We start from the raw sequence: 14,712 nt of genomic DNA, 5'->3' as shown, positions 1-14,712 counted from the left end.
CAGGATTACGTCTGCGAAGGAAGTACAAGTTATATAACCATTTATGATTTCAACTTCGACTATCAAAAAAGTTTGCGACAGAAATGTTTGAAGGGAGTCTTGATAGATTTGGAGAGTTGTAATATCAATGAGACCATAGACCTTAGCATTTGACTTTAATGATAGCATCAGTGCTACTTTAATGCCTGGAGACGTCACTTGATTATGTATCTTATCATATAATTGCATAAATCACGATGAGTATACCGGAGAGCTGTCTGCCCTGATTCCTATGACCTACTTAAATAACGCCCGACGCCTCAAACTAAAATATTATTCTTATCGTCGAAATGTGCGGAATTCCTCCACATTGCGATTTTGAAAGAACCTTTGAGCGCAGTCAGATCAAGTCGAAATGATACTCATACCTTCCAAAAAAATATACACTGTACAACTACCTTCTTTATTATTCTTAGATATGAATATGACTATATTGTACCCTAATATTATATCTACACAGGCTTATTAGTAGTTTTGTTATAACTTATTCCTCATTTTTTGTCTGTTTTATAGCAAGGGAATATGAGTGGTAGACAGATATTAGACCCGGTAGGTTCTTTTGTCCATAATTCTATAAGCATCTATTATTAAGATGGCGGTGCCATACAACTTCCTTCGCAATAAAACTGTTTTTTTTTTTATTAAGTTTTTGTATTACATAATTTATTGTAGTACACACAAATAAAAAAAAAATATTTTTATGTTTAGGCCTCATTGGCGTAAAACTATAAGAGTTTCCGAAACAATAATACTTAACAATCATAAATAATTATTAAAACTTCAACATTATATCTTATCTTTTAAAAATAATATTAATACGTGACAAACAACCATTTCTATTCCCACCGCTTTAATATTATGAGCTTGGATCATTTATAATTAAATAGACTATGACAGCTGTGAGAACGTCGAATAAAATTGAGTTTAGATTGAGTTAACCTCTATTTTGAGCGATTCACACACACTAACACAAAGAGTCATACAGATCGCAAGTGTAAGACGTAGCCTGTCGCATACACTAAGCTAATATGGCCTGTTTTTATCGGTTTTCTAACAGCAAGAGACTATATCTAGACGTATAAATTATATAAGATTCTAATTTATTTTCGGTTTTTGTTAAGTTACTAATAGTTTGTGGATTATTTTGTAATCAAATTGTTTTTTTTTTTTAAATTCAATAGGCCTCTTAGTTAATTACAGACATTTTGATATTATATAGTTTTATCCAAGAGTATCCAGTTGCTCATTATTGCTACCTGCGCATCTATCAGAACTTTGTTCAGTCAAGATTCTTGTAACTACACAAGTTTTAACAACTTTAATAACAGGAGTACTATTACTCGACAGGTTTACATTCAAAGCTATGATTAATTATCTCAAATTATTATAATCTTTAACGGATTGCCATAGCTCGATTTTCTTTGTTATTTTTAAATATGTTCAGCAGATAGAATGCTTTCTATTTGATGAGATCACAGAACTTCTGTTTTTATTATAGCAATATGGACAAATAAAATAAGAAAAACAAAATTTTATGAACGATGCGGGACTCGAACCTACGATCTCTGGCGTTCCGTGCCAGTGCTCTCCCAACTGAGCTAACCGTTCGAGTGACGTTTCGCCATAAAATCTTGCATGCTTTGTCAACTCTAAGGTTGTGGCTTCATGTGGCACGGAACGGCAGAGATCATGGGTTCGAGTCCCGCATCGTTCATCAAATTTTATTTGTGTATTAATCCTAGAAGTGAGGGTTATCACTTTAAAAACATAACAAATTGTATAGCAATATAGAATCAAGCGTCTAATGAACCATTGTTATTCCCAAGATTTTCTGCTGTAAACGTGAATTGAATGAATTAAAATAGGTACTGAATAATATACCTCTTAAATAAAATGTATAGGATAGAAGAAGAAATCATAATCTCCACAAACTCTGATAAATATCTTATGTTATATTTTATAAGGTTTTACGTTTTACGGTATACTAGTGGACCCGACAGACGTTGTCCTGTACACACGTCTTAAATTTGAAAAATCGGTCCAGCCGTTAGGAGGGGTTCACTAACATACGCATGAGCAGGAGAATTATATAATATGGACGGAATTGAGAATCTAAACCAATCTCAAATTCACTGAAACAAACAAAAAAATCATCAAAATCGGTCCAGCCGTTTAGGATGTAGTTTAATTGTGAATCTAAACCATTCTCGAATCCACCTGAAGACACACACCAATCTCAAATTCACTGGAACACACAAAAATATCATCAAAATCGGTCCAGCCGTTTAGGAGGTAGTTCAATTGTGAATCTAAACCATCTTCGAATCCACCTGAAGACACAAAGAAAGTTTCATCAAAATCGGTCCAGCCGTCTAAGAGGAGTTCAGTGACATACACACGCACACAAGAAATATATATATCAAGATGAACACGTGATCGAAATCCTCTTCTCTACCGTGATATTGTGTTTACTTTACTATTGTGAGAACACGGTGTTTGTTCATATATTAGTTAGCAATAGCTATGAAATATTTTGGGTTTTTTCTTGATAATATTGCATATAATTGAATTATTACATGGTTAAGAATATTTCTGGTCAAAAATCAGAAATTTGACTTTTGACGAAGTGGGGAATTTAAAGAGAAATTATATTGTTAGGTTAAGTGAATAAGATATGAAAAAATATTATTTGAATACGAGATCTTTGTTTTATGATTACTAAAATAATATCAGTCTAGCATATACAAGTAGTTTAAGCTTGTCGCATTTTATCTACTAATTTATGTCGATTTATTTTGAAATGTAAATATTTGTAACTTTTTATAAATTTACAATTACTTGAAAAGATCGACTACCGAAAATATGTAGTTGAAGAATTGTGCGATTTAGCCACAGATTACACTACAATTTTCAATGCAAAAAAAAAGTTATTTGATGTAAAAATAAAATAAAAACTAGCAACAACAATATTATTAGGTTATCAATCAATCAAGGAAACGCTTGAGGCAATTAATCAAGCAGTGTTGTCTTATTACTGTGTTGAACGTCTCATGTTAATAAACAATCAATCTCTTCTATCAACATAGTTGTATAGTCAAAATATATACCCATAGTAATGTTATTATAAACTATAACATCAAATTTATAACAAAACGTAACACGTAAAAAGTTATATGTACTTCGTTGGTGTATGTATAATATATAATGTCAAAGTCATTTTAAATTATGAATCGTCACTATAAATATTTCTTCTAAATTACTGAATCTACTATATTATGTTCCAAAAAAGTAGAGCTCGTGAGAAGAACAGATAAGAAAGTCAACGGCCACTCTTTTCAATCAAATAGAGTATTTTATAATGGCTGTAATATACTTAACAAATTAGTTTTAAAGCAAATTTTATATTACATAAAAAGTAATAATGAACACAAACTATATAAATATAAATTCACGTATACTGGATGCATCAACCTTTACAGCTTCAATTCATTGATTGTGTAAGAAAGCTTCGTGAACATGATGATCACGAAAACTGTCATAATTAGTAATCGCATCCAACAAATACAATGATTTATTTATTAACACATTTTTAAGGGAACGAGGCGAGCCAACATACGACGCCGCCACAAGCAAATAATTATACATTGAATACAAAATTATCAGCACCGTGCAGTATTGTTATGTTTCAAAAATGTAACTGGTTAAATATCAGTTCAAACTATATTAGTGGGAAAGCTATCAAATTATGGTGACGTAACCTACGGTACGTGCATCGATAGAATTCACTCCCATAATTTTCTCAAGAGCGCCAAAAGAGATATAACTTCAAAAAATATATTCATGAAATAAAATTATAAGGTGTACTCGAGAAATGTTTATGTCCAAACTTTACTTAACATTCTCACTAACTAAAACTAAAATTAGTGTTTTTTAATATAATCACTGGCATTATAGTCAACTTCGCTTGAAATTCATTGAAACATATACAAATACAAAATAAGCACGTGAATTTAAATACCGAACAAAATTGAATCAATTAAGTCGTATCTGTTTAGAAAATTGAGGACGTTTGGGAAAAGGTAACGACCGAAGCACCCGGATCCGGCGAGCATGTATAAAAAGAGTGACGAAAGAGTGAGCGCGTGAGGTTTGTAAGGATAGAAACAAGTGGCATTCTATTGTCTCGGCCTACCCCGATGGGAGTGTGAGTGTGTTTTTAGAGAATTCTTGGGATTCAACCTGTTTGAAGTGCCGGCTTGGGAATAAGAAAAAATTGTTTGACGTATCAATTTAAGGTTTATTCCATGCGCTGCACATGTTAGTTGTTTCTTAAATCCTGTTTTATTTTTTATTTTAACTTTTTTATCGAAGAGATAGGTCTTTATGAGTAAGAAAAATCTTCGTAACATGTGATTATTTTATTGTTTCAAAAATTTTAAGAAATTAATCAACTCTTCAATGTTCATACAGATATTATTTTGTATAAGAAATTCTTGTATCTTGTTGGTGTTATTGCAATATGTTGTATTATTCGCACTCTCTATGGTAAATAAATATATTTCTATTCTATTTCATATTTTAAGGAAGTAAGTAATGTAAGGAATGTAAGTTAAGCATCATTAAATCTAAAGAGAATGTATTTTAATGTTAACGAAATGCGAGTGAAACATTTAAAAAAAAAGTCAAGCAGTCAAATAAATATTTGCCAGTTTTGGCTAATATATAAATATTAATAAACGCATGTTTATGCGTATCAAATTAATATTTATATATAATATACGTATCACAAAAAAAAATATTGAGCTGTTCTGCAGTTTCACCTTGGCAAAGATGAAATTGAGTTTTGGAATTGTGTGAAGCTTATTTTATCTTATATAACAAGCCTTCGTACGTTTCTAACTTTGTCTCTCTTACAAAGAGTACGCTCTCTCTCTCTCTCTGTTTGATTGATGGCACCGGAGATTGCCTGTCAGGTTTACCTCTACGATGGAGTCACGGGTTATTTAGTAGTTAAAGTTGTCAGGAACCAAATAGAGTGAAGGAAACTTTCAAACTTGCTAACAATATGAAGGACAGCTCATTAATAATAGTTTATTATTGTCCTCACATTTGCTTCAAAAAAAATAATGATTTTGAGATAAGGCAAAAAATTGAGAAGGAATAACTTTTATGGTCCTATAGGCAATGAATAAAGAGCTTTTAGCTACGCCATGTTGATGGGCCTATTCACGATCTTGCCTTTAGAATTAATCATTACTGAAAAAAATTTTGTTTACGGATTTCAAAGGAAAGGCCCCGCAAAAATATTGTTGATGTGTTACTTTTGTTTAAATGAAAAATATCTGGCAACTGTAAGAGAGAAATAGAAAAACTTGGGCAAATATTTTCAAGTGAGACTCACGTCTTCCAATAAAGTGAACTCCACTTAATCGTGATGGTGTACATGTGTTTGTATACGACTGGAGAGCGGAATTCTATTTTTAGCGTTTTTCAGAATAATATTATAGCTCTGAATTCAGTTATTATTTTTAGAGTTATTATTTCATAACATTCTTAGTGTTTTGGTTACAAATTGATAAGCAAATATCTTAAAAACAGCTTTTGGTATCTTTAAATTTTTTAAATACCAGTATATAAATACATTTACCTGATTATACTGGCTAAGCATAGAAACAGCTGGATCTACTTAATTAATATTACTGAAAGCAAACGGAACACTTTATTAAAAATTATTCCATAATTTTATTCATGAGTTCAATCTATAACGGAAAAGTCTTATGGTCATACACTAAAATACATTACAATAGTACTGCTAAGCCCCAGATTAACCCAAACCATAAAAGTAGAATTTAGATTTTGAATAGCATTGCCAATTTCCTTTATTGTCGTTTCAGTGCAGATATTTTCCGTAAATGACTTCTCCTAGTCATAATATATTCGATACAATACCTGGACAATATCAAACTTTGGCTGAAATGTTCACCATGGTTATTGACTTTTATATAATTTTTGAAATGCGCTTTAACGACGTAGAGAATTTTTTGAAAGGGATAAACTTATATGCTTGCGTTAGAGATGAGGTTATCTCATGCACATGGCATATTTGGATAAAAAAATTACCAATGAATGTTTTCTGTACTGTATATACAGTGTATATATGTAAATCTCTTTGACGCCCCGCATTTGATGTTTGAAGCAATAGTGGTGCAACTCGAAGAGAGGCAGCCTCGACAGGTCAACCGATCTACACCTTTGCTGGTGTAATATCATATGGTTTCAGTTCTCCTACATCGTCCGTGCTCACCAGAACTGCCGCTTACCAACTACCACGTTGTCCTTCTTGCTAATACTGAAAGGCTTTGGAACTTACGAAGAATAAAGCTATTTTATTCTTTTGGACCGTACCGACCTGTTTTTTTTAGAATTTGCAAATTATCCTTTCATTTGAAAATCTTAACTTCCAGATTGGTCCGAAAATATATTTCAGTTGAGAAGTATATCGAGAAATTTTGATTTAATCAATGATTAATTGAGAAAAATAATTGAGAAATAAAGTAGAAATGATGAAATTTACTAGTGACTTCTTCTTCCTGAGTCGACGGGCACCTCAAATACAGGCAGCCCAAAAAGCCGCAACCGCTATAGCTCGGTTGGTAGCCTCGTGTAGGTCCTCGTTCGTGCAGGTTGTAGGGCACGCAGTCATGTGCGTAATGGTCTGTCTCAGATGACCGCAGATGCAGATGCTCCGTATCATGTCCAGAGATGTAGCCCACCTCGATAAGTTTACCCTAGACTTCCCCACTCCTGCTCTGAGGCGGTGGAGCGACGTCCATATAGGCCAGCTGAGGTTGCATCCTTCGGCTAGTCTGTACTTCACGCTGATGTTCGGGTTTGAGATACTTAGCCGTGACCTCTACATAGCAAAGCGCGTAGTTTCAGCGGGCTGGTTGAGTGCTGCGCTGAGTGTAAGAAGCTATTCCTGGCGGCTAACCTGTGTCTGCTTTGTTCTTTCTAGCGAGCTGGACATCGGTCTTTACACTTCAGTGGTGGCTATTCCTGCCAGCTGGTACAGTTTTTTGGTAGGGGTTCGCTTCAGACAACATTAACATATTAAACGACTGGACTCATTTAGATTTCCTCTTACCCCCGGACCACTGCGCGGTGCAGACGTGTAACAAGATCATTTATTACATTTCTGTTTAAATTATATTTCGTACAAAATCATTAAATCAATTACGCCAGTTGCACGGTGCAGACGTGTTAAAATTTATTATATTTGTGTTTAAAATAAACGAATATATCGTTCAAAATTCTTAAATCAATTACGCGAGTTACCAGGAGCGCATAGACAAGAAGACGTCGTCGTCGCGAGAAGCGTACTTACAAGCAACACTATGGATTCGGATATGACTAAATCCGCGTCAGATCCTGATATTCAGCTGACGGGAATTGTTACTAATACTCCGCAAAGATATGTGTTTCCACGCTTAAAGCGATCTAGAGATGAATTTAATGACGCAATCACTAAGCAATTGGACGAACTCAGAGATGATATGCGTCAAATGATCTCACGCAGCTCGCATACAAATGAACAGGAGCTTAAGCGGGTTACAGCGGCTCTGAAGGATATACAAGAGTCCAACCTTAGTATCGGAAAATCGATGGAATACCTCACACTGCAAAACGAAGAGTTTAAAAAGAAGATAGCACAGTTGGAGAACCAATCCAGAGAAGACAAAAAGTATATAGCTGTTTTAGAGGATAAAATTGAAGACCTACAGATGGGAAGCCGCAAAGCTAACTTTGAGATAAAAAACGTGCCTAAAAAGCAAAACGAAACGAAAGAGGATCTTATTGAAATGGCCCTATGTCTCTCACAAACTATAGATTGTAAAATAAGTAAAACCGACATCAAAGATATATTCAGAGTACGAGGAAAAAACAATGATAAACCGAGCCCAATTATTGTGGAAACCGGCTCCACATTGATAAAAACCAATTTTCTAAGGCTGGGTAAGTCTTTTAATGTGAGGCAGAAAAATAAGTTATGTTGTAAGCATCTTGGCCTAAAATTCCAAGAAGACACACCGGTTTTCTTAGGAGAACATTTAACGATGAAGGGCTCACGGCTACATTTTCGTGCTCGCGATCTGGTAAAATCAATGGCGTACAAGTTCTGCTGGACGGCATATGGCAAGGTCTTTGTGAGGAAGGACGAGAACTCCCCAATAATTCGGATCAGAAGTGAAGAGCAAGTTCACCAACTCCTTTTAAGAAAATGACTATCTGTTCTTGTAGTCATAAGATATCTGGTTAGTCATAGTAGTTTAGTTCATAAATGTAGTCATTCTTGTTATACATATATAAAACTGTTACACACGTTCACTCGCAAAAAACTTACACCCAACACAACAATAAATACACCTTTCACTCTTATTTATAATCATATTTATTGCATACACACATCTTGCACTCAAACTTATAAATATTGCACACTTAGATTGTACAAATATCACTTTGGTATACTAGTACATCCTCATCATTCATTAACATACAACCCATTTTATTTTATTTACAAAATTTATTATTTTCTTCTTATTACAAATGGCTGATATAATTGAAGCTTTACAGGAAATAGACAAAATTAAAATCGCGCGTACTTTTGAATGTGATAGTTCAAATTTAAATAAAATTTTAAACGTTAATAAAAATGATTTGACTATTATATCACAGAATATCCGTAGTATATATTGCAACTTTGACGACTTTCTACTAACTTTGGCAGATTTTAAATTTCAAACTGACGTTATCATTTTGACAGAATGCAGGCTTAAAAGTAATAAACTAATACCGCAAATATCTAATTACTGTGCATATCATACCACATGGCAGAATAACCAAAACGATGGAGTAGCGATATATGTTAAAGAAGAACTCAGACATAAAGTCAAGGAAGTCATGCTATCTCAAGCATCATGTATGCAAGTAGACATATTGAATAATACAATCTTATGTATATATCGCTCCCCATCGTACACTAACACTGATACCTTTATAGAATCACTAAGTACCCATCTTGGTACATTAACAACTCATAAAAACATTGTACTAGCTGGCGATATAAATATTAACATTATTTATAAAGACACAGAATCTTCCCAACAGCATAGGAATAGATTCAACTACCTTAATATGCTGGCAACGCATGGGCTTCTCCCAGGACACACAATACCCACCAGAGATAAAACATGCTTAGATCATTTTATGTTAAAAATTAATAAAAAGAATGTTTCGGCAGATATAGCGATTCTCCATACTTCTATTACTGACCACTTTACGACCTTCTTACGTTTATCTAAACTTAAATTAAAATATAATGCTCATAAAATCAAAACAATCATAGATTATGATAAGGCCCTTAAATATCTAATAGATCAAAATTTACCTCAATTACTATTCTGTCATGATCCAAACCTACTGACTGATAAACTGATTAATATGTTAACAGAATCAATTTTAACTAACACCACCAATACAAGAATCCCAAACAATAAACGTACTTTAAAACCATGGATAACTTCGGGTATATTACGCTGCATAAAAAATAGAAATAAATTACAAAAAAAATGTCGTCAGGAACCGCACAACGTAATACTTAAAATAACTTATACTAGATACCGAAATTATTGTAATAATTTAATAAAAAAACTTAAAAGGAAATACGAAAGGGATCTTTTAGCTAACTCCATAAGCAATAATAAACTATTGTGGAAAAATATTAAATTAATTACATATTCTAATAAAACTAATAATTCAAACTCAGAATTATTCAACATAAAAAATACTGCATCAGAGTCGGTGAATTTCATAAACGATTATTTTGTTAACATTGGTACACAACTGGCTCAACAAATTCCACCTTCTGTGCAATCCTTAAAGAATGACAATAATCAATCAATACCACATTCTATGATCTTACTGGAGGCAGACGTAGAGGAGATAAACAGAATTATAATTGGTCTTAAGTCGTCTAGTGCAGCGGGTTGGGATAACATACCTACGAGCTATTTGAAACACATACGTCATGAAGTTGTACATGTTATCACTCATCTAGCTAACTTATGTTTTGAAAAAGGTGTTTTTCCTGACCTCCTCAAGCGATCTATAATTACACCGATTCATAAAGGGGGGGATAAGGATGATATTAATAACTATAGACCTATATCTGTTTTACCGTGTATCTCAAAGATAATAGAAAAGCTACTGAATAATAGGTTGGTACAATTTTTAAATAAATTTAATATATTATCTCCATTCCAGTTTGGGTTTAGACGAGGTAAATCGACAGAGGATGCAGTAGCTTCTTTATCAACTTTAGTGACAGATCAATTAGACAAAGGTAACAAATGTATTTCTGTATTCTTAGACCTTAAAAAAACCTTTGATACCGTCTCAATACCAAACCTTATAGACAAACTAGAGAAGATCGGAATAAGAGGAACACAGCTTAAATTATTTAGAAGTTATCTCACTCACAGAACACAAAGAGTAAGGGTTGGTGAGAATGTAAGCGATGATGCGATAATATCCTTTGGGGTTCCTCAAGGCAGTGTTCTAGGTCCTACCCTTTTTTTAATTTATATAAATGACCTCTGCAACATGAATATAGAAGGTGCTCGTATACTATCTTACGCTGATGATACTGCTATTGTCTTTAGCGGAAGTTCTTGGAATGAGGTTCGAGAAAAAGCTGAATCAGGAATAATACATGTAGCTAATTGGTTACAAATGAATTTATTAACACTGAATACAGTTAAGACTAATTATATCTGTTTCAGCATATCTAATCCCTCTCAGCCAAAGAACTTTGATATTAGAGTTCATAAGTGTGATAACATAATATATGGTAAAACTTGTGAATGCCCCACTATAAGGAAAGTTGCCAGCACCAAATATTTAGGAATCATGATTGATCAGCGATTATCTTGGTACCCACATCTTGAGCAACTTACTAAGAGAATTCGGAAACTTACCTGGATTTTCAGAAGTTTAAGACACGTTGTTCCTGAAAATTCTTCAAATTCTGCAAACACGCCTAAGCATCTTCTGAATAAAATATATGTAGCGTTAGTCCAGTCTATCCTCATATATTGTATACCTATCTGGGGAGGCGCAGCAAAATCCAAATTTTTAGAACTTGAAAGGGCGCAACGTGCTTTAATTAAAATTATGTATTTTAAAAAACGGCGTCATCCCACGCACACCATCTATTCTGACAGTAACTTATTAACAGTTAGAAAGTTGTATATAGTACATACGGTACTAAAAATACATAAAACTATTCCTTATAATAGTACATTACTAAATAAGAGAATTAAACACACTGTTGCTCATGTACCTCACACCAAAACATCGTTTGCAAGTATACAGTATGAAAAACGTGCGGCCTTACTGTATAATAAAATAAATAAACTAAACAATATATATGAAAAATCATACTATGAATGCAAGAAAATAATAATTGAGTGGATAAGGTCATTTAATTATTAAGACACAGAAAACCTACTTATAGTTACGTACTAAATCTTTAAGTTTTCTTTCAAAGTAACACACACACCCACACACACACACACTCACCAATACATACAATCACATACATACATACACACACCCACACACACACAGCACATTAAGTTTAGATTACAAATAAATAGATTTTTAGTATATTATTGTTAGTAGATTTTTTTTTCCCTTAGTTAATTAATTATGTATATGTTAAGGTCAACTTATCTATTATTACACCTCATTATTATGTTTTTGCTATGGAAGAGCGGGGCCTCCTACTACAGGCAACTCTTTGCTTAAAAGGAGACCCCAACACTGATTGTATTTTGTATTTTGTTGTAATAATAAATAAATATTTGATTTGATTTGATTTGATTTTGATTTGATTTAGAGCTACGTCAATCAGCTTTGCGACTGCCGACCGTTCCCCAAGTATTTGGGGAATCTATTATGGGACAATTGTTTTGCCATGTGATGTTAAGTTCCGTGTTTGCGTCTTTATTGTGTAGTAATCTGGAATTGGCGGTTGCTCAGCAGTTGCCTGACAATCTGGCAAAAGGTTTAATTCAGATTTCTTAAAGAGAAGAAGGGAAATTGGTCGGAAGTTTTTGGGATCGTCAGCAGGTTTGCCAGGCGTAAGTAACGCAATGACCCCGGCGTTGCGCCAGATTTTTGGTATGTTTTTATTTTCTAGGTTGTTGTTGTTGAGACTCAGAAACCAGGTTGATCTGAAATTATATTATGGGAATTTAATTAATGTAGATGAATTATATTATTTGTTTATTATGACGGTTAAGTGACTCTACCTGTGAGTGAGCTTATCAAATGTAGTCATTGTAGTTCTATGCTGTACATGATGTTAAACTTTTAATTAACATACGAAAGAGCGAAAATAGATTGCACTGGTGTATTAATCAAAAGATCACGATCAAGATCCAGTGGGACGCTACTTTGCACAGGAAGCCGGCTAGATTATGGGTACCACAAAGTCGCCTATTTCTGCCGTGAAGCAGTAATGTGTAAACATTACTGTGTATCGGTCTGATGGACGCCGTATCTAGCGAAATCACTGGGCAAATTAACATCTTATGTCTCAAGGTGAAGATTTTTTAAGAATCTTAAGCGGCACTGCATTGTAATGAGTAGGACGTATCAATAACCTTCAGCTGAACGTCCTGCTCGTCTAGTCCCTTACTTTCATTAAAAAAAAATCACTGTTTTCTGTTTTAATGATGAAATACAAATTTATTTATTATTGAAACACTGTACTTACTCTGGTTCCTATACTTAGTAGTATATTTTCCAGCATCTCATAACTATTTTATGAATAAAATATCGATTTCAAATATAGAAAGGAATATCTTAAAAATAAATTACAACAATTTTATAACTTAAACTCGTATAACATTTTAGTAGTTATTAATTATTACAGCAACCTGAGCCAAATAAATTACGCAATACCATTACATTCTATACCTACACCGATTGAACTTGAGCGAATCCTTTTTAAATCTTGTATATAGATTGTAGATAATGTCTTAAAAATACTTGATAATATAATAGAAACCTATATAAATCTTAAATTTTCTCAAATTTTATGTTTTACAAACAAAATTTTTAGTTACCTCGATTTGAGATATACATATATTTGAAGTCAGAGCTTTTTCTTTTACAACTTGAAGAATATTGTTGACACCCATGTTTTTTTCTAAACAATCATTTAAAATCCGAAAATAACATTTAAATACAGTAATACGTTACTGTAACATAAATATTTAGTAATCTGTGTTTCAAATGAAGCACATATGTAACTGTCGGTTATACTCATGTGCAAACATGATTGCATGAACACGTGATGTAAGTAAAGTCCATCGGGAAATCATACAGACTTGAAGCCACAAAGAAAGCTTAGTTATGTGATGAAGAGTAACGTGAAGGAAGATGTTGGTATTTATATTTCCGTAGAGATGTGTGAAGCGAGTTCTTCAAATACTCGTAACATACTAATATCAAATAATGTACTTGTAGTAGGTACTAGAACAATATAGTATACTTTAGTCATTTATTTTACGAGTTGCCCGGATTGACTTCGTTCTGTCAAAAGTAATAAAATATGTAAATCATACATATAAAATTCTCGTGTCGGATAGATCTGAGAATTTGTTATGCCTACTACTCGGTTGGGTCGAGTTAGTAAGTCTTTTGTTAGGCGATGTATATGCTTCTACAATATGATCCCAGAAAATGTACAAAACATATTTGTTACGAAATTTAAAAGAATTGTTAAAAAACGTTTGTGTGGGAAAGGTAATTATAGCATAAACGATTTCTTAATGACACCACGGACTGGGATTAAAGCGAACACCCTCAGGCTCTTTAATTATAAATGTTTATTGTACGATATTACATTGTGATCCATATTTTATATAAAAAAAAAGCCCGCTGAGTTTCTTGCGCCCATTCTTCTCAGGTCTGAGGCAGTCTCTTTTGAATGGGTGGTAGATTTTGACGTTCAATAAGTGATTATAAATCCTATTTTGAATAAAAATATTTGAATTTGAATTTGAATCGGCCAACATATATTTTTCATATCCCTATGATATATATGAATAAGGTCACCCACCTCTAAATACTTTTTTTACTTTTTTGACAAAATGTTTTATTTGTATTTAATTATCATTCAGAATTGAAAAATACATAAAACATCAAATTTTCATCTCTCTACGATGAACACCTCTTTTTGTATCACAATTTTTAAATTATTCTGTTCTATCCACAGATCCGCAATAGGGTTTACAAGATGGAAATCAAATACAATAATTGTAGTACGATAAATTTTATGTACGATCTATTTGGTAGGTCTGAGAATCGGTCGTCATATGTTTCTATACCCCAAAAATTTTTTATTACTTTATATGGCAATACAACGTTTGCTGGGCCAGCTAGAAAAAAAGTAATATAATGTAATTTCCGTGTGATCCCGTTATTTATATCTCAACAATAAACGACGATAACATACAAAAATAAGTTTCGTTGATTGCAATACTTTATAAACTTGATGAAACTCATTCTAATGCTTTCTCTGCCGGTACCGCCGCAACTGCTTAG

General features: G+C 33.1%; 2 protein-coding genes across 2 annotated transcripts in view; one reads left to right on the top strand and one right to left on the bottom strand.

Annotated features, from left to right (window-relative positions):
• Positions 1-14,712, bottom strand: part of LOC126979262 (uncharacterized) — a 287,778-nt gene that overhangs the window by 257,025 nt on the left and 16,041 nt on the right. The gene's annotated exons all lie outside the window — the stretch shown is intronic.
• Positions 7,438-10,447, top strand: LOC126979240 (uncharacterized). The gene is made up of 2 exons (XM_050828515.1): positions 7,438-8,351; positions 10,360-10,447. The coding sequence occupies exon 1, from the start codon at positions 7,446-7,448 to the stop codon at positions 8,319-8,321; it is 876 nt and encodes a 291-aa protein (XP_050684472.1). The 5' UTR covers positions 7,438-7,445; the 3' UTR covers positions 8,322-8,351; positions 10,360-10,447.

Source organism: Leptidea sinapis, chromosome Z (genome assembly GCF_905404315.1).
Source record: "Leptidea sinapis chromosome Z, ilLepSina1.1, whole genome shotgun sequence".
NCBI lineage: Eukaryota > Metazoa > Arthropoda > Insecta > Lepidoptera > Pieridae > Leptidea > Leptidea sinapis.
The sequence above is the reverse complement of the archived record's forward strand: the minus strand, read 5'-3'. Positions and strand labels throughout refer to the sequence as shown.